At 50.1% G+C, this 25,807-nt stretch overlaps 6 protein-coding genes across 6 annotated transcripts; 5 read left to right on the top strand and 1 right to left on the bottom strand.

Moving 5' to 3' along the window:
- Window positions 1-3,973: 3,973 nt before the first annotated feature.
- GUITHDRAFT_58972 (hypothetical protein) lies at window positions 3,974-5,325 on the top strand (the record flags this gene model as incomplete). Its single annotated transcript, XM_005833893.1, has 6 exons — window positions 3,974-4,280; window positions 4,495-4,571; window positions 4,625-4,696; window positions 4,764-4,882; window positions 4,935-5,121; window positions 5,293-5,325. Coding segments are annotated over 6 exons (795 nt in total), but the record flags the coding sequence as incomplete, so codon positions are not given.
- Window positions 5,326-5,833: 508 nt separating this feature from the next.
- GUITHDRAFT_152256 (hypothetical protein) lies at window positions 5,834-6,710 on the top strand (the record flags this gene model as incomplete). Its single annotated transcript, XM_005833892.1, has 3 exons — window positions 5,834-5,854; window positions 5,943-6,032; window positions 6,084-6,710. Coding segments are annotated over exons 1-3 (653 nt in total), but the record flags the coding sequence as incomplete, so codon positions are not given.
- A 308-nt stretch (window positions 6,711-7,018) lies between these two features.
- GUITHDRAFT_162858 (hypothetical protein) lies at window positions 7,019-9,460 on the top strand (the record flags this gene model as incomplete). Its single annotated transcript, XM_005833891.1, has 15 exons — window positions 7,019-7,138; window positions 7,169-7,752; window positions 7,796-7,847; window positions 7,894-7,935; window positions 7,990-8,052; window positions 8,136-8,166; window positions 8,215-8,270; window positions 8,329-8,358; window positions 8,413-8,601; window positions 8,646-8,711; window positions 8,762-8,833; window positions 8,880-8,939; window positions 9,000-9,080; window positions 9,130-9,237; window positions 9,299-9,460. The coding sequence occupies exons 2-15, from the start codon at window positions 7,283-7,285 to the stop codon at window positions 9,458-9,460; spliced, it is 1,482 nt and encodes a 493-aa protein (XP_005833948.1). The 5' UTR covers window positions 7,019-7,138; window positions 7,169-7,282.
- Window positions 9,461-10,503: 1,043 nt separating this feature from the next.
- Window positions 10,504-10,982, top strand: GUITHDRAFT_152255 (hypothetical protein; the record flags this gene model as incomplete). Its single annotated transcript, XM_005833890.1, has 3 exons — window positions 10,504-10,533; window positions 10,607-10,738; window positions 10,792-10,982. Coding segments are annotated over 3 exons (186 nt in total), but the record flags the coding sequence as incomplete, so codon positions are not given.
- A 15-nt stretch (window positions 10,983-10,997) lies between these two features.
- On the bottom strand, window positions 10,998-11,625 carry GUITHDRAFT_107319 (hypothetical protein; the record flags this gene model as incomplete). Its single annotated transcript, XM_005833889.1, has 2 exons — window positions 10,998-11,198; window positions 11,242-11,625. The coding sequence occupies 2 exons, from the start codon at window positions 11,623-11,625 to the stop codon at window positions 10,998-11,000; spliced, it is 585 nt and encodes a 194-aa protein (XP_005833946.1).
- Window positions 11,626-13,217: 1,592 nt separating this feature from the next.
- GUITHDRAFT_159596 (hypothetical protein) lies at window positions 13,218-25,745 on the top strand (the record flags this gene model as incomplete). The annotated part of the gene is made up of 7 exons (XM_005833888.1): window positions 13,218-13,285; window positions 13,499-13,569; window positions 23,551-23,740; window positions 23,777-23,852; window positions 23,880-24,035; window positions 24,087-24,488; window positions 24,546-25,745. 7 exons carry the CDS (start codon window positions 13,218-13,220, stop codon window positions 25,611-25,613), a joined length of 2,031 nt encoding a protein of 676 aa, XP_005833945.1. The 3' UTR covers window positions 25,614-25,745.
- Between the last annotated feature and the right edge of the window lie 62 nt (window positions 25,746-25,807).

Genomic DNA, 25,807 nt, shown 5'->3' with positions numbered 1-25,807 from the left:
CCGGCCCGCGTGCCACTGCCAGGCGACCGTCCAGTCAGTGAATTCACCGAGCCTCCGAGTGACGGTGAGCCCGAACGAAAATCCCGCAGTCACTAAAGATTCCCGATGAGTCATCACATTGTGTAGTAGCACGGTACCAGATGACATTGACTTGAAAGATAATTCCACCAAAATCACGCCGTACTGGCACGGTGACTCTGACCCCCAACGGGCGGCCGTCCCGGGCATCTCAGTGACAGCCTACTTCACCTCATCAACCCTCAATTACCGTACTGGCAGCAGATCAAGGAACTCAAAAGCATAAAGGAAGAAGGCACTTTAAGATGAAATGACAAGCCTTGAACAAAAATTGGTGTATACTACTGAGTCAAAGGTTCCTCCCGGAACAAAAACTATCCCTTGCAAACCAGTTTTCAAGGTAAAAACAAATTCAAATGGAACCCTAGACAAATTCAAGGCTCGTGTAGTAGCGTTGGGATATCGTCAAGTGAAGGGTATTGACTATGAAGAGACATTCGCACCATTTGCAGACCTGAGCACTATTCGATTGCTTCATCATGTCGACGTAAAGACTGCCTTGTTAAGGTACTTCCTCTCCTGACTGTCACAGCGTCTTACCACGTGCAGGCTTTGAGGTTGGATTGAAAACAGCTCTTGTCAATTTTGACATTCAGACCTTTGATCAGGACTGATCCCTCCATCGTCATCATGTGCGACTCCTGGCTCTGCTTGGGGGATCCCTGTGACTCGTCCATGTCACTTGACATAGGGATGATGCGAGGCTCGATGCTGATGTCAATCATCAGATATCATCAGAGGTTCAGCCTGTCATGAAGTTCAGTATTCAGATATATGATGTGGATATAAAATTTCCCTGATTAAATTGTTCATTCAGTGAACCCTTCCCGACTGTCATCAGTGTTGCTCAGATGACCTTCTGTGACTTTGCAGCATCCGTCTCCCTCCCTGACGAGGTACAGGGAGCTCGGTCAGCGGGTCCTGCATGACGCTTGAAGCGTTGCTCAACTGTCGATCCGAGATATGTCGTTGCCAAACAAGAACTGAGCTAGCTGTTGAATTTTGGAGACCGGGCAGATCTTCGTTAAGATGTCTGCGGGGTTGTACATGGTAGAAATCTTCACAGCAATGATTTCATTTTCATCCACCATCTGAAGGATAAAGCGATGTCGTATTGCAATATGCTTGAGCTTAGAAAATGCTTGACGGTCCTTGAGCAGATGGATGACCGCTGCGTTATCGACGAGAATGATGGTTGGATCGCGCTGTGCGGACCCCAGCTCGAGCATAAGAGATCGTAACGTCCGTAACGATTCAGCTGGGCCTCCGTGCTCGACAAGTTGACGACCTTCTGTAGTTTGCTGGAGAAGTTAACTGGGCCGCCGTTCAAGGAGATAACGATTCCCCCTTGAGAACGGCGGGTAATTGGATCTGTTCCCCAGGTGGAATCGCTCGCTGCTATCAAGGTGTTGTGATAATACTGTTGATTGAAGCCTTGAATGTGCCCGTCTGACGGGGAAAATGTCAAGCCCTGTTCTCGAGTGTTGTATACGTATTGTATCAGATGGATAATTGCCTTGATGTCGCTAATCCGTGGCTGTTTAGCAAATCGAAGCGTTCCACAATCTGATTGATGAAGTGTGTCTGGTTGAGCTCGACGATTCCTGTAGTCAGATCTTGCGTGCCTTTACACAGTACAGTTTTGGTCCGGGCGCCGGCCCGCCCAATGACCTCTGAGGGGGACTTGTTTATGAGCATTCAGGATTTTAAGGATGCCAAAATGGTCTCTAAACTTTGAAATATTAAGGGAGGCATGAATGAATGATCTTCATTCGAGCCAAAATGTCGGCGGCGCCTCCGCGCAACATGGCGATATAATCGCAGACCTCGCCCTTGCGTGCACCAAAATGAATGGCTCCTCTCTGCTCTGAATGGCAATCATGTCCTATCTGTCCCACTTTGCCGCTTATCCTCGGCTCCCTCCCTGACCAGCACTTCCTTCCCCCTTGTTTGATCCTTTGAGCCCTCGGGTCCTGCTATCGACCAGTGTAGTGCCTGCGGCTCTTGGAAGCCTTCTCTCGAACATTTCGTAAAGGTCTGTTTAAAAGAATTGTCTTGATTCCCCTTGCTCAGATTCATGTCTGCTGGGAGGAGAAGGAGCGAAGATCTTTAAGAACCCTCGAACCGGATCCACATGGCCAAGTGCAGCTCTCCTTCACCCTGGACAAGGTGAGGGCGATTGGACGAAACTTTCTTGTTCTCATGTAACACCGATGCTGTCTGCAGGGTCTCAGGGTGCAGAATTGAGCAGAACATATGCTATAAACAATCCGAAGACTGCTGTTGGGGTGTTGCGCTGAGCGAGGGAATGAAGGAAGGCAGGCATCTTTGGGGACTCAAGGTGGCTGGAAGGACAGGAAGAATGTCAGTTGGAATCGGTTTGCAATGCGATGAGGTACTCTCAAGTGCAGGAGGATGGGCAACAGCCTCCTGTGAAGGAAAAGTTTGGTATTACACATCAACTGGGGGGGTGAGAGCAGGGCCAAAAACTCTCTGCGACACAGCGATCCGTTACGGAGAGGGCGATATTATTCTCATGGATGTGGACTTGGATCAAGGAGAACTTAGATTCGCGAGGGGCAAACGGTCTGATACAACTAATGGCACAATTCTTTCCGCTTCCTTAAGGACTTCTGAGAAAGAGCTTCAGTATTCCATTGAACAGCTTCCTCCTGTGAAGCTAGATAGTAGTGATAACCAGGGAAGTAGCTTTCATGTTGCTATTTCGATGTTCTTTGAAGGTGCTTGTTGTGAGCTGCTGAAGATTGGGAATCCTGAAGCAATGAACCTGGACGCTTCCAAAGGTTCTTGGGCAGAATATGCATGGACTAATTTGCCTCTGTTCAAGCTTGCTGCTTCAGCAGTGGATGCTCCTGTTGAAGGACCTCCCGTGCCTCGATTGTCCCTCAATGTGGTTCGAGATGGGTCTGGTGCAGCATCAGGTCTGAGCAAGGGGGCCTTGTCAGGAGTTTCCAAGGATGGAGCCTTCAGCGGGGGTAGAGACCAGCGGGACCTGAACGAAGGGAGACTGCCAAGCCCAGATCCACACGGTCCTCTGAGTTCCCGGTCAATCTCATTCATCACCTCTCCGGGAAGGCACACTTCTTCCGGCAGCATATCCCCTGGTAGGCCGAGTCATCTTTCCAATTTCGGCATCACATCAGCTCGGCCGTCTCCTCGTCCTTCGGGCTCATCGACGCTTGGGGGTGGCTCGCTTGCACGTACGCCAAGGGGATACGTCTCGGGACCTTCTCCTCAGATCACTCCGAGAGCTCAGGCATCTCCGCGTCTGCAGCCTTCTCCGAGAGGCTTGCTGTCTCCCCGCGCTCAGGGAGCTTCGAATCCTTCCCCCCGTTTGTTTTCTCCCAGGACCCCGCGAGGAGGAATGCAGCCGTCTCCGAGGAAGCCTGAGGCTTTAGCTGCTACGCTCACACTGCAACAACATCGTGAAATGGAAACGATGTCAAAACGCTTGGAAGTGTACGAGACTATGTTGAATCGATACCTAGCTGAGAACAATCGTTTGCGGCAGCAGCTTGAGTCTGCCAAGTCACAGCCATGTGACCCATCCTGTGAATACTCAAATTTAGAGCAAGATGACGAGAGAGACGAAGGTTCAGTTTCAAGTCAGACAGGTCTAGATATCAACGAAGCTGCGTCAGGCTCCTTACAGGATGGAAGTTCTCCTATGTTGGGCATCGTGGATGAGCACGCCCCGAACGCCGATCAAGGATGCGACATTGATTGCGATAACCATCTATCTTCTATGCATGATTCCATTGGTGATTCGAAAGATGATGATGATCAAAGAAGAGAATCGGCAAACGAAGAAGATGATTTACCGGAAGGCGGTCAGATCCATCGTGCAATCACTGGCGAGCTTTCGGAGGTCTGGGAAGTTGATCCTGCCGAGTTGAAGCGGATGAAGTGTATAGGAAGAGGAATCTGTGGTGCTGTGTGGGAAGGAAAATGGCAACATGCCCGTGTAGCTATCAAGGATTTGGACATAACAGGCTCAGAGGATTTTCAGAACGAATATATGCGAGAGATGCTGCAAGCGTTTAGATGCGAGGTTTCGAGACTTTGTCGGTTGAGGCATCCCAATATCTTGGCGTTCTATGGTGCAGTGACAAAAGCTCCAAAACTGTGCATAATTACTGAGGTGAGTCATCGTAGTATATTTGTTTGTCTTTACCTAGGTGGTCAGAATTAGGCTGTGCGTTGCTTTTGATTTCTAAAAATGTTTGATGGGCAATCGATGGTGTCTACTATATTCCCTTTCGTCGCTGATATGGATCTTTGTATCATTTTGGAGTCTTCTCTTGCTGCTTTACCTGCATCAATCTTGATGATTCATGAATGATGGAATTTTGCAGCTCATGGACTACGATCTGAGGCATTTCTTGCGCAATCAAGGCAAAGATGCCAACCTGATCAAACGACTTGATATAGCTCTCGGAGCCATGAATGGCCTTCTGTACTTACATTCCCAGGTAACTGATATGGTCACTGTGAATATGCTGTCATTGAAACATGTCGGCGGCAGAACCCTCCAGTAGTACACAGAGATGTCAAACCAGAAAATCTTCTGTTGTGTCAGGACGATGAGATCGTCAAGGTACGTAGTCAAGATGTGGTCGGCGCTCAACTCATTGTGGTCGCTGATTCTTCTTGTGCTTCCTCAGGTTTGCGACTTTGGTTTGGCAAGGGACAAGCAAGGAGCGTATCTTCAGACAATTCACCAAGGGGGGACCTTGAATTACATCGCTCCCGAGGTCCATAGAGGAGCGGATGTAGACGAGAGGTGCGACTGTGCCATGCCGTCGGCCCGTCGTGACATCTTAACGCTTTCACAGTTGTGATGTGTACTCCTTCGCCATCGTGCTTTGGGAGCTCCTCTCCCTCTCGGAGCCATACAAGGACAAACCAGCTCAGTCGATCCCTGGGATCGTCGGCTGGGGCGGCGAGAGGCCGTCTGTCGGCTGCCTGTCTGAGCGACTCTCACAAGAGGTGAGTGAGAGCATGCGAGGCTGCCGCGTTGACGTGAAACCTACGCAGCTCTCGGACTCGGATCTCGACGCTCCAGCTGTGGTGGACCAACTTGTAAAGCTCGTAGAGAGCATGTGGATGCAGGTTTGTGCCTCTCCTCCTGTCTCCCCTCCCATCAGCGTCCTGTCTCTTAGCATCCTGACTCATCCTTCTCTGTGTTTTCAGTCTCCGGCAGACCGTCCGGGATTCGATCAGATCTGCAGAGTCGCGGCGAGCTTGAAAGGAGACCTGGGGGAAGACGCCTCGAAGCCCAAGAGGCGAAGCCGGAAAGAGGGAAGCAGGAGGCGAAGCCAGAGCGTTGGGTCGCGGCGCGAAGACATAGACACGGGTGACATCTAGTGCTACATGACTGTACAATCGACTTTGAGTGAGATAGATTAACTAATGAAACGTGAAATGAACTGAAATGAACTGAAATGAACTGAAATGAACTGAAAATCAGTCAATAAAGTAAGACTTTGAAATGAAATGAAATGAAATGAAATGGAACGATTGCTTCTCTGAAGTTTTAGTTGAAGGTTACTAGTAAAGAAGTGAGCTTCACGTCAGCTACTTGGAATATGATACGTGAAATGTTCTGATATTCCTTGTAGCTGCACTGCGGCACTGACTGTCTCCCGGTCACGTCCGACAGAAGAAAAAGGGATTAGCTACCCAGTGTTTTACTGTAGCAGGGGAGCTGAAGAGGTGGATCGCAATGGAGAAGTTCGCGCTATCGACGATGAAGGTGAGGGGGAGGAGGGAGGAGGGAGGAGGGAGGAGGAGAATTGCTGCATGCAGGACGAGGTTAGAACCATGACGCTTGTCATTGCAAGGTCTTCAGTCGACCCTCCTTCACCATCACTGTCCTGCTCCCAGCAGCGTATGTCGTCGGACGATTTCAGATCCTTCCGACGTCCCTCTCGGTTCTCTCCGTCTCCTCTGCTCACAGCATCGTCCTCACCGTTGTGTCTCAGGTTGCTTTCCTAGGCGGCATGATCGGCCTGTACATGTACGCTGCTCGTCTCTACAAGGACCTGCCGGCGAGCGCGACCGTGGAAGAAGACTCTTTCAATCAGCCGCAGGGCCTCCCCGACGTCGCATCAGAGTTCATGCAGAAGCTGCACAAAGAGTTCAAGTCCAAGGTGGAGACGGTGGAGTGGCTCAACGGTGTCATCCGCCATGTGTGGCTCCGCTATCCCCTCATCCTCTCCGATGTCATCAGGACAAGCATCCTCAACGAAATCCTCGAGGGCCTTCGGAGGGACTCGGTGCTCCCGGCAGGGCCGATCAGAGACATCCTCATCACTCGCGTCACTCTCCGCGAGTCTTCTCCTTGGATCATCGACGTTCAGCTCAATCCGATGAGGTCGCTTGATGAAGTCTGCTTGACCGCGACCGTGAGGTTTGTTTCTGACAAGGACGCTGGCGTTGAGCTCAACATCAAAGGCCCGAGTAACATCATGATCCCGATCAAAGTTGAGAACATCAGTGTCGAGACAAAGCTCTTGATAAGGTTGCACCTCAAAGATGAAATGCCGTTCCTTCGCGTCATTTGGATATCTATGTTAGAGAAGCCCAACTTGGACTTGAGTATACTTCCCCTCGGCGGGTTGGATGTCATGCGCATTCCAGGATTAGATTTGATGCTGCATGACCTGATAATGAAAGGAATAGAGCAAGAGATTGTCTTGCCGATGGGGAAGATCGTTGCCTTGGAGAAATTCAAGCTAGACGACTACTACAAGGAGAGGGGACATGTTGCAACCGACCGAGATAAGTACTCGGGCGTGATGACGTTGTTTGTTGAAGAGGCAAAGATGATGCTTCATCCAAGTTATAAGGAGAGCGGTGCTCAGGTATGCCATGCTCGCTCTTGTTCCTTTATGCTTGTCTGACAGGTTGTCTACAGGACCTTTATATCCGAGTTACTTTGGGCAAGCAGCAGTTCAGAACACACAAAATCATCAACACGTTCCACGAATCACTACATGAGCGCTTTGAATTCTTTGTAGCTGGAAGGGATGAAGAGGTGATGGAAATGCAGCTGGTTTGTGTACAGGATGGTATCACCTACCAGCCGGTGCTGCTCTTGACAGTGTCAGTCAAGGAGTTGCTGGGAGAGGAGTTCAAGAAGCCGCACTGGAAGGACATTGCGGATATCACGAATGCACGTATGCTGTTGAGAAGTGCTTATGCACCCTTCAGAGAGCCTCTTGCGACCCTCTCCTCTCAATACAGCCCTAGTAAAGAATTCATCGGCGGAAGGTCGGACTGGATTCCGGAATCTTCCAAAGCATTCCGTACGCAGATAGAGAAGAAACGTGCTGTGCGGCTGGGGGCAGCTCCTGTGCAGCTAGCAAAGGAGATTGAGGAGGATCGCTACTTATGGAAGGAGCTGCTTCCAAGGAGACAGTACAAAGCCTTGGTATGGGTGACCATTCATGGAGCTGAGAATTTGATGCCCAAAATCATCGGTACGCGAGACCCTTACGTGAAGATACAACTCGGAAATCAAGTAGAGAAGACGACCCCAAAACTCAACTCTATGAATCCGCGATGGGAAGAAACATTTGCAATGTTTGCCAGTGACGTGCTTAACGAGGAAGTTGTCCTGACGGTCCATCAGGATGATGTTTCTCGCGGGTACTCGTCTTTTCTTTTCAATTTGCCGTTGACAGTGGCACAGCTATCATGTTAGAGATGATGAGATCGGGACTTATTCTTTCAGCTTAAAACAGGTAAGGGTTGTCATGAATGCCTGTCGATGGTCACGTTTTCGAATAGTTACAATCCATGCAAGACAGTCGATGGACAGGAAAAGTGTCGGTGAGCTACTTTAACCAAGTCTTCCTTCAAGTGCCTGTGATGATGTCTTTTCAGTTGAAACAGATCAGGACTGGCATTGTGCACGCTACCCTTAGAATGGAAACGCTCACCTGCGCGGTAATGGAACAATGGCCCCTAACAATCCTTCAATTCAACGCTTCCAGTCAACTCACGTTTGTGTTCCCCCGGGGGTCTTGCAGGTAAACACAGGTATTCAACGAGAGAACTCAGGTCTTTGCCCTCAGGTCAGAGGAGTGGAGGTTTGATGGATGCCTGCAGGACTCGATGACAAGGATCTCCTGGGAGGGCTGGCCAGCCCGATCCTCATATCTCAAGTGAGTGCTTCTGCTCAGATTGCATCTTGTACTATTGATCGGTTCTGTTCGCCATCAGCCCATTAAGAACATCAAGGGCATTGTCCAGGTATTCCCTACCGTCGCTCGTGCATGCTGCTTGAGAGACCTGACGCCTTCGCAGATCAAAGTGCTGAAAGCCAAGTGCTCGTTGCTCCCCGGGAACGAGCAGAAGACGCTGCACCCATTCATCCAGCTGAAGCTGAACAACCAGGTTGTTGACCCACAAGTCTGCAAGCCATCTGACGAGTGGTCCCTTCAGAGTGCTGAAACTCGTGTGGTCCGCGGGACTTACGAACCGCAGTTCAATGAGGTGATGGTCGAGATTCTTTGAGCCTGTCCTGATCAGCATGATAGTATTTTGAATTCATGGTCCGAGATCCTTTTCTGGACAAGTTGGAGCTTGTCCTGCAGAGCAAAGACGTGCGTGCAAGCCTGTGCTGCTCTGCTCAGGGCTGAAGTCAGCTCTTCAGGGATTCTTCGGCGACAAGGTGGGGGGATGTAAGCTTCAGCTGTATGACGTCTTGGTGGGCAAGTACGTCAAGGTGATGAGACCCTTTCCGCCCAGCAGCGAGTGAGTTGTGCTGCCAGAAATGGGTAGATCTCAAGTCAGAGTCCAAGACCAAGTACCTCGCCTCTCTGTTTGTAGAGGTGACGTGCTTGAGTGACCTGCAAGCAGCTCGAGGAGCTTTGACTCGTTTGCTCTCACAGACCAAACTTGCTATGATAGAGTGGGAGGGCCAGGAGCCGAAAGCTACTGCACATTTCAACCAGCACATCGCAGAGTTGGAGGTGCCTGTAGAATCCTGTCGTAGACCAAACTTACTCCTCGCGGGCTCAGGCCAAGAGGAGGATGGAAGAGGCCAACGCCGACAAGCTCTACGGTAACATCGCTAGCGTGGACGAGGAGGACAGCGAGTGGGCGCTCCTTGTCGACCTGTCCAAGAAGGTGAACATCCTCTCTATTTGCTTGTCTTGCCAGGTTTCTTGACTCACATGATTCTCGATAGGAATCCGAAGGGCCCCCGGATGCGGCCGCGCCCAACTTCTTGTTTCAGCTGCCAGTCCCACCTGTCATGGAGGATGGGAGTTCGCCTGACCTCGAAAGTGCCCAGCAGGAAACTTCTGCCGTTGCAGCGATGGAAGTGACAGAGAAGGATAAAGATGCGTGAGACCTCGGGGGCGGTCAGTCTAGTCCGAGAGAGAAACATCAGCCCGCCAAGTAGTGGTACCGGAGACTCTCGATTTGTACCAAAATCAATCTTGTCTATACACATTGTAACTCAATAATTGGTGTTGGTATCACCTATATTGTTGTCATTATTACTAAATCTACTACCCAATGGATCAAAGTATTAGCCAATTATATCATTTTAGCTGCCATCCGTACCAATAACCGATCACTTTTTGGTAGTCTTTTTCACTAAAATGTTTTAACAATGAGTTAAATTGTTTTAATTCCCCGAAGCTACGGGGAGGCGCGAAGAGTCAGCGCTACCACCCCCCTGGGACTAAAGGGGGTACTTGCTCATTCCGAAGGGGGTTAAAGCTTAGACAGGCGCCTCTTCCTCTTATAGCCGACTAGCCATGGTGAAGTGCCGCTCCTCAATGTCCCTGCAGCTCGCGCGCGATGCTCATTCACGTCAAGAACAATATGATATGTGGAAGCAAATGAGAATGTTACATGGAAGTGATTGTGTGGTTCACTGCCAATCATACTTGTCCTGACAGGAAGTCTTCCGGTTGTGTGCGGGTATCACATGTTCGTGTAATATGCCCTCTTCGCCCTTGGGCTTGTTGTGTTTGTTTGTGTGCTTGGCATCGTTTTGAGCAACACTCTGCTTTCTGTATAGGAATGTCAAGAATCTCATACCCCCCTTTTCATAGCTCCGTTCCAATATGGCTGGAGATTCATTTTAATGCTGCTTTTTGGGACACGTCACCCTTTCTGTAGACTTAGGATTGTTCATTTGCCCCATTATGATGAATTGTTTTTCTCTTGATGTATCACATTTTGTTTCGTGATTCGCTTCACCTGTAGCATTTCGTATTCATCTACGAGTCATCTCCGTTTCTTGCATTGCAGGGAAGCGGAGTGTAATGTTGTATTTCATGCGTTTATGTGCTCCGATATCTACGATGTTCTTATCCATTGAATGATGAATCATGCTCTGTGAAGGGATAGATTGGAATCAAACCTGACTCTGGTTTCTAGGTTTTCACGACCTTGTACGGCAAGCACGCTGTGAGTTTCCTCTTCAACATCGTTTTTATCAACATTCACATGTATGGTTGTCGCTGACTTGCATCTTTGAAAGGCCGCTCTGTATGCGCAAGCCGCAGACTTTAACAAGACTGCGCGCTTCTACTACATGAAGGCCCAGGATGCGTACTACCTCGCTAACGCGCAGGCCTCCTATGATGATTGGCGCCGCGCTAGGAGGCAGTGGGTGAGTGCAGGACTTGCAGGTTAACTTGAGAGAAGCTCACTGGTGTGTTGTAGGACTACTTCTACCGCAGGAAGTAAACCAGAGTGGGTTAAAATGCACGTCCGTCCACCGCTGGTGGGATCGGTATGGCGGTTCCATCGATTAAGGCAGGGTCGTCAGTTGATCAGATTTTCTATTCGATAAATATCCATCACTGCTTTATTCCGTGCTCCTGGAAATGCAACACATTAAAGAGATGGAATTCAAATTTTCTTGGTTTCTATGCGGCTGGTTGTTTGTGCATTCTGGGAGCATGTTGTTGCAGCATGCCTGCAACCTCTGGAGCGTCTGAATCGCCTGCCTTGAAGAAGGTGTAGGACAAGGTGATTGTATCCACAGCATTCATATTCTTGTCCATGAGAAAGTCTGGATCTATGAAGAAGAACACAGGCATGTCGATCTTCTCGTTGGGTTTCAACATCTGCATCGAGGGTGAGATAATTGGGAGGCAAGCTTGCTCCTACCTGTTCCTCGAAGCAAAAGCACTGAATCTTGTTGAAGTATAAGGCTGCTCCTTCGGGTTGAATGTTGTAGCTTGCAACCCCAATGATCGCTTTGTCCGTCCGGTTCTCAGCTGTGTAGAAGGCCAACGCAGCTTCCCCTGGCAGCACTTTGATCTCGTACTGTTGGGGAATGAACTTCCATGGCATCGAATCTGATGTGTCTGCGTTGAACTTGATCTTGAGCACACGCTTGCCTGAGATCGGCTTTGCTTTGCTCTCATAGTCCACCATATCAGCTGGCTTCACAGTCCCCGCAAATCCAGTTTTGGCACAGAACAGTCGATACAGTGGAACGGATAAATAGGTGAAGGAGATGGTGAAAAGAGTGACGCCTCCCATGTACATAGCAAGCTGTCGATTCTTAGCTTGTTGCCTCTTCCGCGCCTCTTCTTGAAAGCGATTTACGTTTGGAGGTGTATCGCTGCAAAACGATCAACAAGCTGTGAGCAAGTGAAGGAAGCAACCTCATATGCCTGCGACCAAAGAAGGAGTTGAACCGCGAACGACTCATCGATCTGTACAAAATAATTTCTTGTCGGTTTCTTCCAGGTGCTGTTCTTCCGCAGCAATCTAACCCCAGCCTGATTGGCAGGCTTCTAGATGAATACATGCGCCCCAAGATGAGAGAGATTGTGCTCCTGTTCGCGATGACAGGAATAGGTGAGAAGCTCAATCTAAGTCGAGATACAAAGCTGGACATCTGCAAGTGAGGGATCATTCCCAGCTACTTGTTTTCATGCACAGACCCTGCGAGGAAAGTGAGGACTGGACATGAGAGCGTTGGGCGTGACACAACAACCCTTGTCATTGCTATCTATTCTACCTCCAACCTCATTGTATGTATGTACGCATCTCCCTCCCTCCCTCCCTCCCTCCCTCCTTCCCTCCCTCCCTCCCTCCCTCCCTCCCCTTCCCCTCATCACCATTCGCCCTCCATCTGCGTCTCATTGGGCCATTGCGTAAGCCGATCCACCGTGTGGATGACAGGAGGTGGGGTAGTTACCAGGGTCCCGATCCCCATTCTTTGTCATCAAAGGCTGTCATTATATGCATTTTACTTATGGTCATACATAGGAAATATACCTTCATGGCCTCTTTGCCTTGCTACAATGTGACTTGATCTAGTGCCCACCCACCCCCTACCAACCCTCAATCAGACTCTTGCTGTGAGGCAAAGTCGAAAATGCCTAGTGGGAAATCAAGGAAGGAGGGGCGGGCAGAAGCGAGGGAGGAAGGGAAGGGAAAGAAGAAAGAGGAGGCAAGGAAAGGATATTGAAGGAGATGAGAGAAACAAAGGACAAGGAGAATCAAGACAAGTCGGAACATGGACTGACTGACTGTCGATCTAAAGTTTTTTGCCAGACTGACTGAAAATTGTTTTCTGGGCTGAAGTTACAAGTCAGATGTCATCACTTGCCCGTTTGGTTGGTTCTAGATTGTTGAGGAGGTTATTTCTTTTGCTATCCTGACATGGCGGCCTGAAATTCCCGTTTCAAGGTCCTTCTCAACCTCCGGCAAGGGAACAGAGAGGTCCTTCGACGTCACCATCGTAGGTGAAGTTCAGTTTCCTCCGACGGCTGTTGTGATGTTGCCTGTCGTGCAGGAGGAGGGATCGTGGGTCTTGCGACAGCCAGAGAGGTTCTGCTAAGGTATCCCTCCCTGAAAGTCGCTGTTCTTGAGAAGGAGCCGGTTGTCGGATACCACCAGGTATGCTCAACCGTTTGAGCTCCAGGGGAGCTGACTCGTCGCACTTCAGACAGGGCATAACAGCGGAGTGGTGCATGCAGGGATCTACTACAAGCCAGGATCCCTCAAGGCGAAGCTCTGTGTGGAGGGATTGAACCTGAGTTACAAGTGAGGGGAGGTGGGCAGCAAGGGAAGAGGTTGAAGGGATGGGTGGGCAGGTATTTCGATGAGAAGGGGATTCCTTACCGGAAATGTGGGAAGTTGATAGTAGCATTGAACGAACAAGAGCTGCCTGGCCTCGAAAGTCTGATGGAAAAAGGTGAGCGAACATGGCGGCAGAGTCGACTGAAGGTACCTGAGCGCTGGCAAGGGCGACAGAACGGCGTTCAGGATCTGCGATTCATCGACTCCGAAGAGATCCGAAAGGTTGGGCAAGGAGCTCGCTGTGGTGACTCGCTCGGGATGTCTGACGTTCTCCCGTAGATCGAACCTCACTGCAACGGTGTGCGGGCCATCTTGTCTCCCCATACAGGGATTGTGGATTGGGGGCTGGTCGCCCGGTGAGCCCTGAACATGGTCCCTCCACCTTGACGTTGATCGATGGTCGTCTTCAGCAACTATGCAGAGGATGTTTCTTCCCATGGCGGCAAGATCCTCCTCAACTTCGAGGTTGGTTGCCTCGTTGAACCTTCAACCTCCTCCCTCAGTCACCTGACGCAGGTTGCGCAAGTTAAATCCTTGCAGAAGGACGCCGAAGAAGGCCTAGAGCTTGTCAGCAAGACCGGCGAGGCCATTCGGACAGCGAAATCGATCTTTTGTCAGGCAAGCTTTCGTCTTGAGGGGCTCTGACGCGATGAGCAGGTGTTGGAGCATACTCGGACAGGCTGGCAAGGTGAGGGTGGAGGGGCTCATAGCTCGTCTCAACCAGATGGTGCAGGATGGCTGGGGGCAAGCTGGATCCGATGATCGTTCCGTTCCGAGGAGAGTATCTTGAGCTCCAGGAGTCGAAGCATAACCTTGTATGCTCCCCTTTTCCCCTTTTCATGGCTAATCTTCCCCTCTCCAGGTCAATGGCCTCATCTACCCAGTTCCCGATCCCTCTGTCCCTTTCCTCGGCGTGCACTTCACCCCCACCATGGGCTCTGTAGCCACTGGGCAGGCCAGCCAGGTACCTTGTGCTGCTCAGCCTCTTGCTCTAATGCTGCTTGCCCCCAGGTGCTCATCGGGCCCAACGCGGTCCTGGCCTTCTCGCGAGAAGGCTACCGGTGGCGAGACGTGGCGGTGAAGGACCTGATGGAGGCCCTGAGCTTTCCCGGCTTCTGGCGAGTGGCTCTCAAGCACTGGTCGTTCGGGATGGGAGAGATGTTTCGCAGCCTCGTCCTTTCAGCACAGATGAAGGAGATCAACAAGTATCTCCCTGGCATCAAGATGGAGGACGTGAGGAGGGGTCGAGCTGGGGTGCGAGCTCAGGCACTCGACATGTCTGGGAACCTCGTCGATGACTTTGTGTTTGAAGAGAATTGCCCTGCTTCACAACTGCACGTGAGAAACTCGCCGTCCCCTGGCGCGACCAGTTCTCTCGCCATTGCAAAGTTGATAGTGGACAAGGCGGAGTCGAGATTTCAACTTACCTCACGCAGTTAGTGAAGATGCTGAAGATCACGAAAAGATGCGTGCTGTGGTGGGTCACCTTGCACTGGATTTCTCGGTTTCATCATTGCCATCCCATTCACATCTTTAAACTACAAAAGTTTCTCCGCCTCGCACCAGACTGCGAGGACTTGCCTCATTCCTGTTATTCAACGTCTAAACTTCCACGGTCCCGTCGTCAAGGTTGTCCTCGCCCGACTTCTCGACTTTGGTTGTGTAGAAGTCATCCGGGACTGAGAAGAAGTAGTCGTCGAGGTACATCGACTTGAACTCAAGCCTGTTGATCTTGATAGCGATCAGTCCAGCAAGAGTCCCAGTGACGAGCCCAGTGGCGACAGACATCGGGCCGATGTAGATCTGTGCTCTCATGGCGTCTCCGTTGCCCTTGTTATGGTTTAGGATCTGATCTAGCTGGAGGTGATACTTGTATCTAGAGCTCTGCAGATCCCCGTAAATGGCATTGGCATTCAAGTAACCCGGCCAATTAGGAGAGAAGAGAATGATTCCAGCCAGCCAGCCGATGATTCCTGGATACAGATGCATGCTCGTGACACCAACCTGGTCAAGTATAGGTTCAGTCTCTTTGTTTCTACACGTCGTCAGTCGCTCACCGTGTCGTGGGTTTGAAGGTTCTGTTGCCAGAAACGTCGCGCTCTGTGAACGCCGAAACAGCAAGCCATGCCTCCCAGCCCTCCGATAAGAAGCGCAACCCAAGGGTCGCTGACAAGGTTGGCATTCGAGGACATGGCGACACCTCCGGCAATGACTGATCGCTGCGTGTCTGTGATGGTGAGCTTGAATTTCGGATGGAACAAGGCAGAGTAGAGGAGTGAAGCAACTGCACTTGCCAAGACTGCAAGGAAAGTGTTTACAGCAACTGCCTGCTGAGCGAAGGATGGAGCATAGAAGTTGTTATACGAAGGGTAAGTAACCCACAGGAGCATCGTGCCAAAGAGCGACAGAATGTCCATGTGATAGCGTGACCGACAATTCTCGCTTGTTTCACTTCCCTTCGTGTAAGAAATGGCAGATGCAGCGATTCCGAAGCAAGCTCCGAAGATATGATTGACACAACAACCGCCAGTGTGATCCCACGCTCCGATGACGTAAGTGCAGACCCACAGATTAAACGCATAAGCTACCACATTGAGGATTCCAAAAGGTACAAGTTGAATCGGGGTCATCTTTCCAAGGACCACTCCAAAGCTGATCATGACTGGCACAGTTGCATAAATTCCATCAATCACGTTCATGAAGGATAGTGAAAAAGAGATCTTATTGAAGTCTTGATGTCCCGTGACCAACAAAGCTTGGTGCGCAAGCCTTGGCTGCAAAATTGCCAACGTTTTGTTCTGGACGATTCTGTCCCAAAGATCACAATAGCAAGCTTGTCTCAGTTGTCTGGCCCCAAAGTCATCCTGAATCTCATCTAGAGGAGGCGCCGTCCACCTCTGCGTCGGGCTCGTCCACTTGCACGTGTAGACGAACGAGTCGCGACAAGGCAACCCACCGCTGTTGGGCCCGGCGTAGTCAGGGCAAGGCGTCAAAGGGATCTTGTTGAGGCTAAAGTCCGGAGCCCTCAACATATCCTTGAGGTAGCTGCAGTGAATGCGGTCAACCACTTGCATCGACACGATTCCAATCTGAGTCGCAACGCAGGCTGAGACCAGACCGAAGCCAACTGCGCTGTACGCATATCGTCGCAAGAAAGAGAAAGACCAGGGCAACCCAACAAACACAAAGATGGAAATCTGCATGAAACTGCTGTAGTGCTCCTGGACTTTGAATTCTGACATCCTTGCGGTACCTAGAAATATGTCGAAGCCAGGGGGATACCTCTTGAAGGGAGGCACCTGATCAATCCGGTCCGGGTTCTCCAGTTCCCCCGGGTCGGGCAATTGCTGCTTTGGGAATTTATCTTGCTGTACTGTTAGTCCATACAGAATACAAAGAAGAATCTGGACGACGAGCAGAAATGTGGTATGGTAGTTATTGATGCCCGGGGGGCTGCTATCCTTCTCCCGTGCTAACTTTGCATGCTGGGAAAGGATTCAGTGAAGGCTCCAAGATATTTGACAAGAGATGACCTTGAGATCAGGGAAGTAGGGGAGGGGCGCGATGTAAGCTTCTTCATCTTCAGCTGCCTTTTTGACCACCATGGTAAGAGCTGCCCAGATCTCGTTGAAAACCGAAAAACCCAGCCCTGTTTATTACTAAGAAACCTGTTTGACCATTAACTTGTTCAGACAAACAACTCATCACACTTCACTAGCATCAAAATGCTATCAGACAAAGACTCTTGCAACCTGGCATGCTGAACACACACCGCAAAGAGCCACAAGGATCGTTCGTATCTGGCTTCCGCTGCTCCTATCTCTCCTCTGTCTCTCTCCTCTCCTACATTCCCCATGTCCTCCATTCATCTTCGAATCTCTCTTCATCTTACCTCAGTTAGCAGCCAAGCGGCGTCGCAGCATTGCTGCCGTCCTCCCCAATGAAGGGTGATTGACTAGGGGTAAGGTACTTCATGGAGGGGTAGGGGTGATGCCAAATGGGATTGATAGAGCAATCCGGATAATTTCCTCGAGTTATCCACTAGGAAAAATGAAATATGTGAGTACCCCTGGTATGGACAGAAAACTTTGTGCGACGGTGGGTACGGTCTTTAGTTCTTTAAGTCAGGGGTGGGGGTGGGATCAGAGGGTGGGGTTGGTTGACCGATGGCCATTCGTATTAGAACGGCCCCATCATCCCCCTCATGATCGAAAGTGAAGCGGCGGCCCTGGCGGGAAAACTTTGAGGCGACGGCCCGAATCCCGAGGACGGAGGATAAAGCCTACAACTTGAACCCGCCTCAACAAAACACTAGGAAACGGAGGAGGCAGCGAAAACCGCTACTCCAACCGTCACGCAAGCGACAGTATGCACGATCGGACAAGCAGGGGAACAAGGCTGATCAGGACAAAGACTCAGTAACATTCACTGGCAACATATGATCCGACGGCAACGTTTACTCAAAGTTAAGTTAAAAATCAGTACGCCGGAGGACAATCAGGAGCCTGGGTGAGTCGAGGAGGCTTGACCCTGACACTGTCACTGTGCAGGCCAAACGGCGAGAAGAGAAAAGAGAGCGTGCCGGACTGCTGTCCCCCAAACTTGCCAGGCTTAAAAACTGATACCTTCACTTCATGTCGACATAACCGTATATTTGAGAATTGAACTCAGGAAACAGAGGCTCAAATCAAACTACAGGAAGAGTACCATGCTCTGAAAACCCAGGGCAGGCTGAATGCGGAAGCAGCTTGAGCGCCCTACACATGCTGTTGCACTTGTGTTTCGAGAAGAAGAGATTCATGCCTTCAACTCCAAGATTTGTTCCTCCAAATCTATCTGTATTCTTGCAATGAATCGCAGGATCTGTGAGAATGAATTCTTCTCCTGATGGGGACTTGATGCCTTGAACATCTACAATCATGAGATATCCCTTTGTAATCTCATAAGTCCAATGAGTGAATGCAGACAAGGTTGCCGAGAAGTCCTTATCTTCCTCAGCTTTCATGTAATCTGCATTGTTGCTCCATTTGATGAAATCACCTTCTAGAATCGATTCGATGGTTGCGTGTCTGATGATTCCATCAGAATTCTTGAACTTCACTGCCATGGACTTGAGGTACTCGATCTTTTTTCCCACGGAGGGATTTTTGCAGAATTCTTGGGCAAGAAATGCTGCGATGGTAATTGATTGAAGATCGTCTTTGGTGTTGATTTTATCCATTTCAGGATCAATAAATCTCTGATGCACTTTGAAAACAAATTGTCTTGTTGGACTTGCGAATATTCCGTCAGCTTCTTCATCAAAGTGCAATTCACTGCCATCTGAAACATCACGAGCAAAGGTGACACTTCGAACACCCCCCTTTGCAAAGAATCTGCTGGGATTGAGTTCAATCTCAAATGCTCTAACTTTGGATGTTGTCAGCGAAAGCGTAGATTTCAAATCGTCCATAGTCTTTGGCATCACACACGCAAAAACCTCCACGTACTGTGCACTTGGATTCGATTCGACTCGATCTCCAACACGAGGGAAAGTAGTAGAGATTTCTTCGTCATCACTCAATTCTTCTGTTTCTTCTGCAACACCTTCCAGTCGCCCAAGTACTGAGGGTTCCAGCTTCAGGACTGATGACACAACAGGTCGCTCCTTCGACTTGACCGGGGATCGCTTGTAGTGACTTTCAATTGATTTCCGCAAACGATCAAAGTATTCAGCACGGTGGTCTTTCATGCCCAATTCGGTCAAACTGTCCTTCACTGCGCTTGATACCGAGTCCACCGTACTCTTCATGACGATCTCAATGATATCCTCAGCTCTTTCAAGTTCATGGGTCTCTATTTTGTCGACTTCACTGATGGACAGCGTGTCCAGCAGGGTGTTGTATGTTTTAATCATTTCGTCTGTCGAGTAATTGATTCGCAAAAAAATGTAATTCAATCCAAGTTCCACAACCATTTTCCTCAAAACTGCCTTAGTTTTTGAGCCATCAGAGTCGAAATGTGGATAGCTATCGCTGAACGAGTATCCTCCGGCAAAGAATGTTCCATGTGTTGGTGCATCAGCAATATGAAATATTATCTTGGATGGAATCTGTCCGTCCCACGTGAGATCACAAACTTTGACGAGTCCAGAGTAAACGTCTTCGCATTGGTCTGCACCTCCATCGGCTACAACAGTTGAAAGGTGCTCCTCAAACCGATTGGCATCAGAGGTGAATGGCAGGGTGATAACCTCAGGATCGCCATAATCTCGGTAACCAACAAAACTGAAGTTGACGTTTCCATTCGGTATTGCTTCAATAATGGTTCTCTGAATTTTTCTGATGCCAACCTTGGCTGCGTTGATGTACGACTGCATGGAGCCTGTACAGTCCATCAAAAAAACCACCTGTGCACAATGTGCATATTTCAGCGCTTTCAATTTGTGCCTAATAGCAGTATCACGGCGCTTCCGTTCTTCAACAGTAATTTTTTTGACTTCATGCAATAAATTCTGCATACTTCTCATATCCAAGCTTGTGTAATCGACTTGGATTGCACCATCAGTCAGACGAAAAATTTCATCTGCAGCAAGTCGAATGTCTTCCCTGGCAACATCCCGCGACACCTCTACGACTTGATAATCGTCATTTTCACGAAGAACATGAACTATCACGAGGTCATTGATTTTTGGATGATCATAGCACTTGGAAAGGGTGAATGTCATTTTGTGTCGTCGGCCGACGTCAATAAGACCTTTGTTACCTTTCAATCCTACAATCTTTCCAGGCATTGTGCTTGTTTCCCGCTCGGAGATAGCATCCTTGCTCTTGCTGCGGGTCTCTATGGCTGATATCATCTGCTTGTACAGGCTCTCGCTGATCTTTCCCTCCTTGAGAAGCTGTTCAGCCTGCTCCCGCTCGGAGATAGCATCCTTGCTCTTGCTGCGGGTCTCTATGGCTGATATCATCTGCTTGTACAGGCTCTCGCTGATCTTTCCCTCCTTGAGAAGCTGTTCAGCCTGCTCCCGCTCGGAGATAGCATCCTTGCTCTTGCTGCGGGTCTCTATGGCTGATATCATCTGCTTGTACAGGCTCTCGCTGATCTTTCCCTCCTTGAGAAGCTGTTCAGCCTGCTCCCGCTCGGAGATAGCATCCTTGCTCTTGCTGCGGGTCTCTATGGCTGATATCATCTGCTTGTACAGGCTCTCGCTGATCTTTCCCTCCTTGAGAAGCTGTTCAGCCTGCTCCCGCTCGGAGATAGCATCCTTGCTCTTGCTGCGGGTCTCTATGGCTGATATCATCTGCTTGTACAGGCTCTCGCTGATCTTTCCCTCCTTGAGAAGCTGTTCAGCCTGCTCCCGCTCTGACGGGGCTTTTGTGTCTTGTGTGCTTGTTTCATCCATAGGAGAAAACATTCCTTGATACATGTTGTAGAACCGTGAGAAAAAGGAGTTTCCTTCTTTTGGAGCAGGATTACTGCGGAAAAGTATTGTCAAATGAGCGACTATACCATCATCTCGTCAAACATACCTTGCCATGTCGTCCACCTCACGTGCCCCGCTGCTATCCTCGCTGAGCTAGGAATTGCAAACAAGCAGGGGTGGGGTCACCGTGAACAGATGGGCTGTGAAAGAGAAGGGCAGTGACTCCATGTCGATTGGTGGGGTAGAGAACTTCGGCACAGGGGGTACTCAGCAAATCTGGTCTTGTTGCGCATGAAGGGAGGGTGGTACCCTCAATACGGGGGTGGTGGTCTGAGAGATTCGTGTTGAAATGCAGGACAGCGAAATCTTTCTTGCCATGCCGCAAAGGATGTGACTCCAACCCGCACGGAGCATTAAAACTCAGAATTTCAAGTCTTTCAGTAATATCATTGTTTGATTGGTGTACAAGTTTGGACAAGGATCAATTTCCACCATGAAGAGCATAATTTGATCATTTTTTCATATCTCATGTCGAAAAGGTGGCTTTATTGGTTATGTAAATCTCCGGAAGATTGTCGCCGCCTCCACGATGTCGAACGGTTGCAATCGTTACGAGCTGCGGGTGTAATCGGAGAGTCGAGGTACAATGATGTAATGAATCAATACCTTTCAACATCTTATGGGAAGATTGTATCTGTTCACAAATCATGTGGTTTCATTGATCTAGGCAGGCGAAAGAAGATGCATTTCAAATTTTCTTGCCTGAAGGATTTTACTCCACAGGTTAACGACCTCGTAGTTGTAAAGTGGCTGGATGCAACTGAAGCATTTGCAGTATGGCATGACGTGGAGAGAGAAGAGTTGACGAGAGCTCGCATTCAAATAAGCGATCTCCTGGATTTCACAGATCTTGCTGGTACAGTTGGTATGAGAAAAAGTGGATCGTTTTTCACTTCAATCGTAGATCACTTGATCAAAGGACGCATCGACTGTTATATCGAAAGTTGGGCGGAATTTGCATCGTCTAATATCTGGAGTCCATTTGTAAATAACCGTGTGGTACGAGCTTTTTTGATACTTTCGTACCGAGCGCTTCGATCAAAAATGTTTTTATCATTTACCATTCTGTTCTACTTTTTGAACTTCATCGCGAAGGAATGGACAAAAACATGCTTTATGATTCTACTTTCGAATTGGTACGCACTAATCTGCATAAACTTTTTTGTCACAGTACTTCTGGCTGTAATTCGTTGTTGCTTTGTTATTCCCGGTGCAGGGCTGCTCACAATTGTTAGACGAGGGAACAGGTTTTTATCAAGGGCATTGCTTACAATATCTATCATCATAATGTTCTTCCTCATACAGGATAAATCGAGTTACTCATTTCTGCATCGTTCGAAAATCAGTCAGCAAAACAGAAGAAGTGTTGTTTTGATGAGAACGCAGGTCAAACGAATGTTAGCAGACAAAAACATGAACACATTCAAAGAAACCGAAAAAGTTTTGCAAACCTCAGTCCTTCACCAGATTTTTACACCACATGATCAGGCTGACGAAGAGCCTTCCAATCCAGGTGAACAGGAAGGTGAACAACATCAAGGAAACTCTGAATTGTTGAGGTACCGTGTTGCAGGTGGAACAGCATTGATGTTACTCTGTGCCCTGCTCACCCGACGCCAATATCATTCTAGTCGTGGCAGAGTTCAACGGTTGGGGTGACTTTCGCTTGATGACTCGTAGTTCAGTAAGTGAACGGTACCTGCAATGGCTGCACCGTAGGCTAGGATAGGATAGTTGTAATGAACATTTCAGTACGGTGACAGAGCCTGTTCCATCACAGCGGCCTGCACTGCTCCACGACGGTGGCCGGCCGCTGTACGTATACTCAGTGAAATGAACCGTGTCGGGTTGCCGGGCGGCGGTCCCGGCCCGCCGCCGCAAGGGTGGCCCGGAGCCGTCCACGGGCCGGCCCGGCCTGCCACCGTCCGGCCGGCGGAGTCCGCCGCCGCCGGGCTCACTCGGTGCGGCGACCGTCGACGCCTTGCTCGACGCCGGGCCATTCCGAAGTTCGGTGCCACGGTGAGCGGGGATGAGGTGGCACGTGCGGTTGTGTGTCTCGAGTGGGCCAGGAGGTTCGGATTTGATGGGTGGGGGTAGAGGGACGAGGGGGTGGGGTTCAGATTTAGATGGGGTACTCGTCATAATTGTCTCAGTTGATAATCGATTTTATGGGGTGGTGCCTATCAGATCTTTGCGAAGGGGGTGGTATGCTAATTGTAAGGTAGGGTGGTAGGGGTCGTAAGGGAGGTTGCAAGCTACGGAAACGGTGAAGGTTTTGAGGTAGGGTAGGGGTGGATGTGTAGAGTGTCGCTGAGCTCGAGGGGTGGATGATACCGTTGATCACTTATTGAAGGAGTAGAGAAAAGATAGAGGATATGGGGTCAGGAAAGAAGTCCCTTCCACATGTTCGATTGGGTATACAATAGGTTGGAACCGGGGTGGGGAGGTATCAGCTGCAGGGTTTGTGGTTCTGATAGAGGGTAGGGGTAGGGTAATATCAGCTTTTCGTGGGTCCTGACAAGCAAAAGGGACCGGTACTAGGAAATTGGGGAGAAAGGGGATGGACATATTAAGCCCGGGGGGTAGGGTGAAGGTGTGGGGGCCGACAATGATGCTCAAGGTGATCACAGCAATGGCGGCGGTGCTAATGGCGCAAGACGTCATGGCATTCGAGCACAGCATGGCAGGCATCATGAGAAGAAGTCAGCTACCGGCTACTGAACTATGTCAGTTGAGACGATGCTCTCCTGGCCAGGTGAGAAGCGCGGTTGGAAGGTCCCAATTGAGAATGGTGGATACCCGCCCCAAGTTCGAGTCTTTCCTGGAAGAGGACGACTTCTTGCCTCCAAGCTTCAAAGTACAGGACCAGTCCTTCATTGATGATGAAGAGGTTACCGATGAAAGCGTCGAGAGAGAGCCCGGTGATCTTCGCAACTTTCCCATCTCCGATCAGACTCTCGACTGTCTGGCTCAGAGGGGAATAACGAGCCTGTTTCCTGTCCAATACTCGACATTCAACGAAATCTTCGAGGGAAGAGACGTTCTTGCGCGTGCGCGCACAGGAACTGGCAAGACTCTTGGTTTCAGTCTTCCCATCTTGGAGAGGTTGATCGCCGACAAACTCGAAACTGGTCGCACCAGGAGGTCCCGAGGTTCAGCGCCCGCCTGCATCATCTTGTCTCCGACAAGAGAGCTTGCTCAGCAGGTTGAGCGTGAAGTCGAGGCCTTGACAGAAAGAGGACAGGTTCAGGTGAAAACCCTCTGCGTCTATGGAGGAGTGCCCTACCACAAGCAAGAGAAAGAACTTCAGATGGGCGTCGACATCGTTGTGGGAACGCCAGGGAGGTTGATCGACCTGATGAACAATGGAGCTCTGGATCTTTCTGAAATCAGATATTTGGTGAGTTTCTCTTTCTGGAACATCTTTGATCTATGATTTACATTGTTGCAGGTCTTGGATGAAGCCGACGAGATGTTGAACCGTGGGTTTGCCGATGACGTCGAGACGCTGATGGGTGGGATGCCGCAAGGAGCTGACAGGCCCCAGACTCTTTTGTTCTCGGCAACTGTCCCTGATTGGGTGAGGAAACTTGCCCGCACAAGCCTGGTCAACCCTCATGAGGTGGATCTGGTCGGAGAGTCCAAGCTCAAGGTCGCTGAGGGAGTTTCACACGTGGCAGTGGCTTCAGCTGCTCGTCAAAGGAGCACTCTCCTGGCTGATCTCATCACCATCTACAAGACACAACACGCCATCGTCTTTGTCAACACCAAGCGTGACGCCGACGATCTTGTAGCCGAACTTGGACTGATCATCAAGGGGACGGAAGCCCTGCATGGCGACATCCCCCAGAACGTGAGCACTCTCTTTTTATGCCGTTGTCTCTTCTGCCTCTGCTGACTTCTCATACAGGTTAGAGAGAAGATCCTCAATGGCTTCCGAACTGGAAGGATCCCCGTCCTCATCGCCACCGACGTGGCTGCTCGTGGTCTGGACATCGATCACATCGACCTGGTCGTTCACTTCGGAGTGCCTAAGGACCTCGAGATGTTCATCCACAGAGCTGGGCGAACAGGTAGAGCTGGCAGGACAGGCACATCGCTTGTGCTGTTCGACAAGGCAGAAGCGTTCCAGCTTACTCGCATCGAGAAGGATGCTGGCATCAAGTTCGAGAAGCGCGGTGTTCCCCAGCCAGACGAGATCATGGAAGCGTCAGCAATCAGAGCTGCTGACAACCTGAAGACTGTCAACCCTGAACTTGAAGGATTCTTTCTTGGCAAGGCACAGGAGCTGTACGCGCAAGATGGCATTGCTTCCCTTGCCAAGGCGCTTGCTTGGATGTCTGGATACAAGGCCCCTCCTTCCAAGCGATCACTCCTCACTGGCGAAGACGAGTTGCGAACTGTGCTCCTCAGCCCCGCAGCGCAGGATGCACAAGGAGGACTCCAAGTCAGAGACGTCATGCGCATTGTTTCCAATGTTCTCTCTCAGTCTACTCTCTCTCCGTTCGACACTCGCATCGGCAAGATTGTTCGCTGCCAAGATGGATCCGCAGTCATCGACGTCAGCCCTATGGCTGCCCAGCACCTGACGACGGTTGTCAAAGGCTATGAATCCTCGCGCTTCTACTCCGAAGGCACTTTCATCCTTCCCAACGAGCTGCCAGAGCTCGAGGACGATCGGGAGTTCCGCGAGAGGAGAGGCGGCGGACAGCGCGGAGGATATCGTGGAGAGTCCAGCTACCGTCGGGATGGAGGATCCCGTGATTTTGGATCCAGAGATCGCAGATTTGGAGACAGAGATCGCAGCCCCAGAGGTAGGGGAAGGGACTTCAGCAGCAGTGGAGGACGGAGAGACAGGTTCGATGACAGGGGAGGAAGGAGGGACTTCGGCGGAGAGAGGTCAAGCGGATGGGGAGGCAGCCGGGCTGAGAAGTATGACGGGGCTCGCTCTCGTGGCAGCGTCGACTGGGAGCGATAAGTCGTCCTTCGATGAGACGTGAGTTGTTCAGGTTTGATCGGCAGCGTGAGGATCAGCAAGACCTCATGCGCTGTTTGTACGACTAGCTTTGTTGTTGACATTGAGACATTTTTAAACGTTTTCATATCTTGTAACCTTGTTCTTGCCCTTGTTGTCTTGACCTTGCAGCTCCGCCCTCACACCCCATGCCCTCC

This window comes from Guillardia theta, assembly GCF_000315625.1.
Source record: "Guillardia theta CCMP2712 unplaced genomic scaffold GUITHscaffold_28, whole genome shotgun sequence".
NCBI classification, from domain to species: Eukaryota; class Cryptophyceae; order Pyrenomonadales; family Geminigeraceae; genus Guillardia; species Guillardia theta.
Note: the sequence above shows the minus strand (reverse complement) of the source record. Positions and strands in the feature narration are given on the sequence as shown.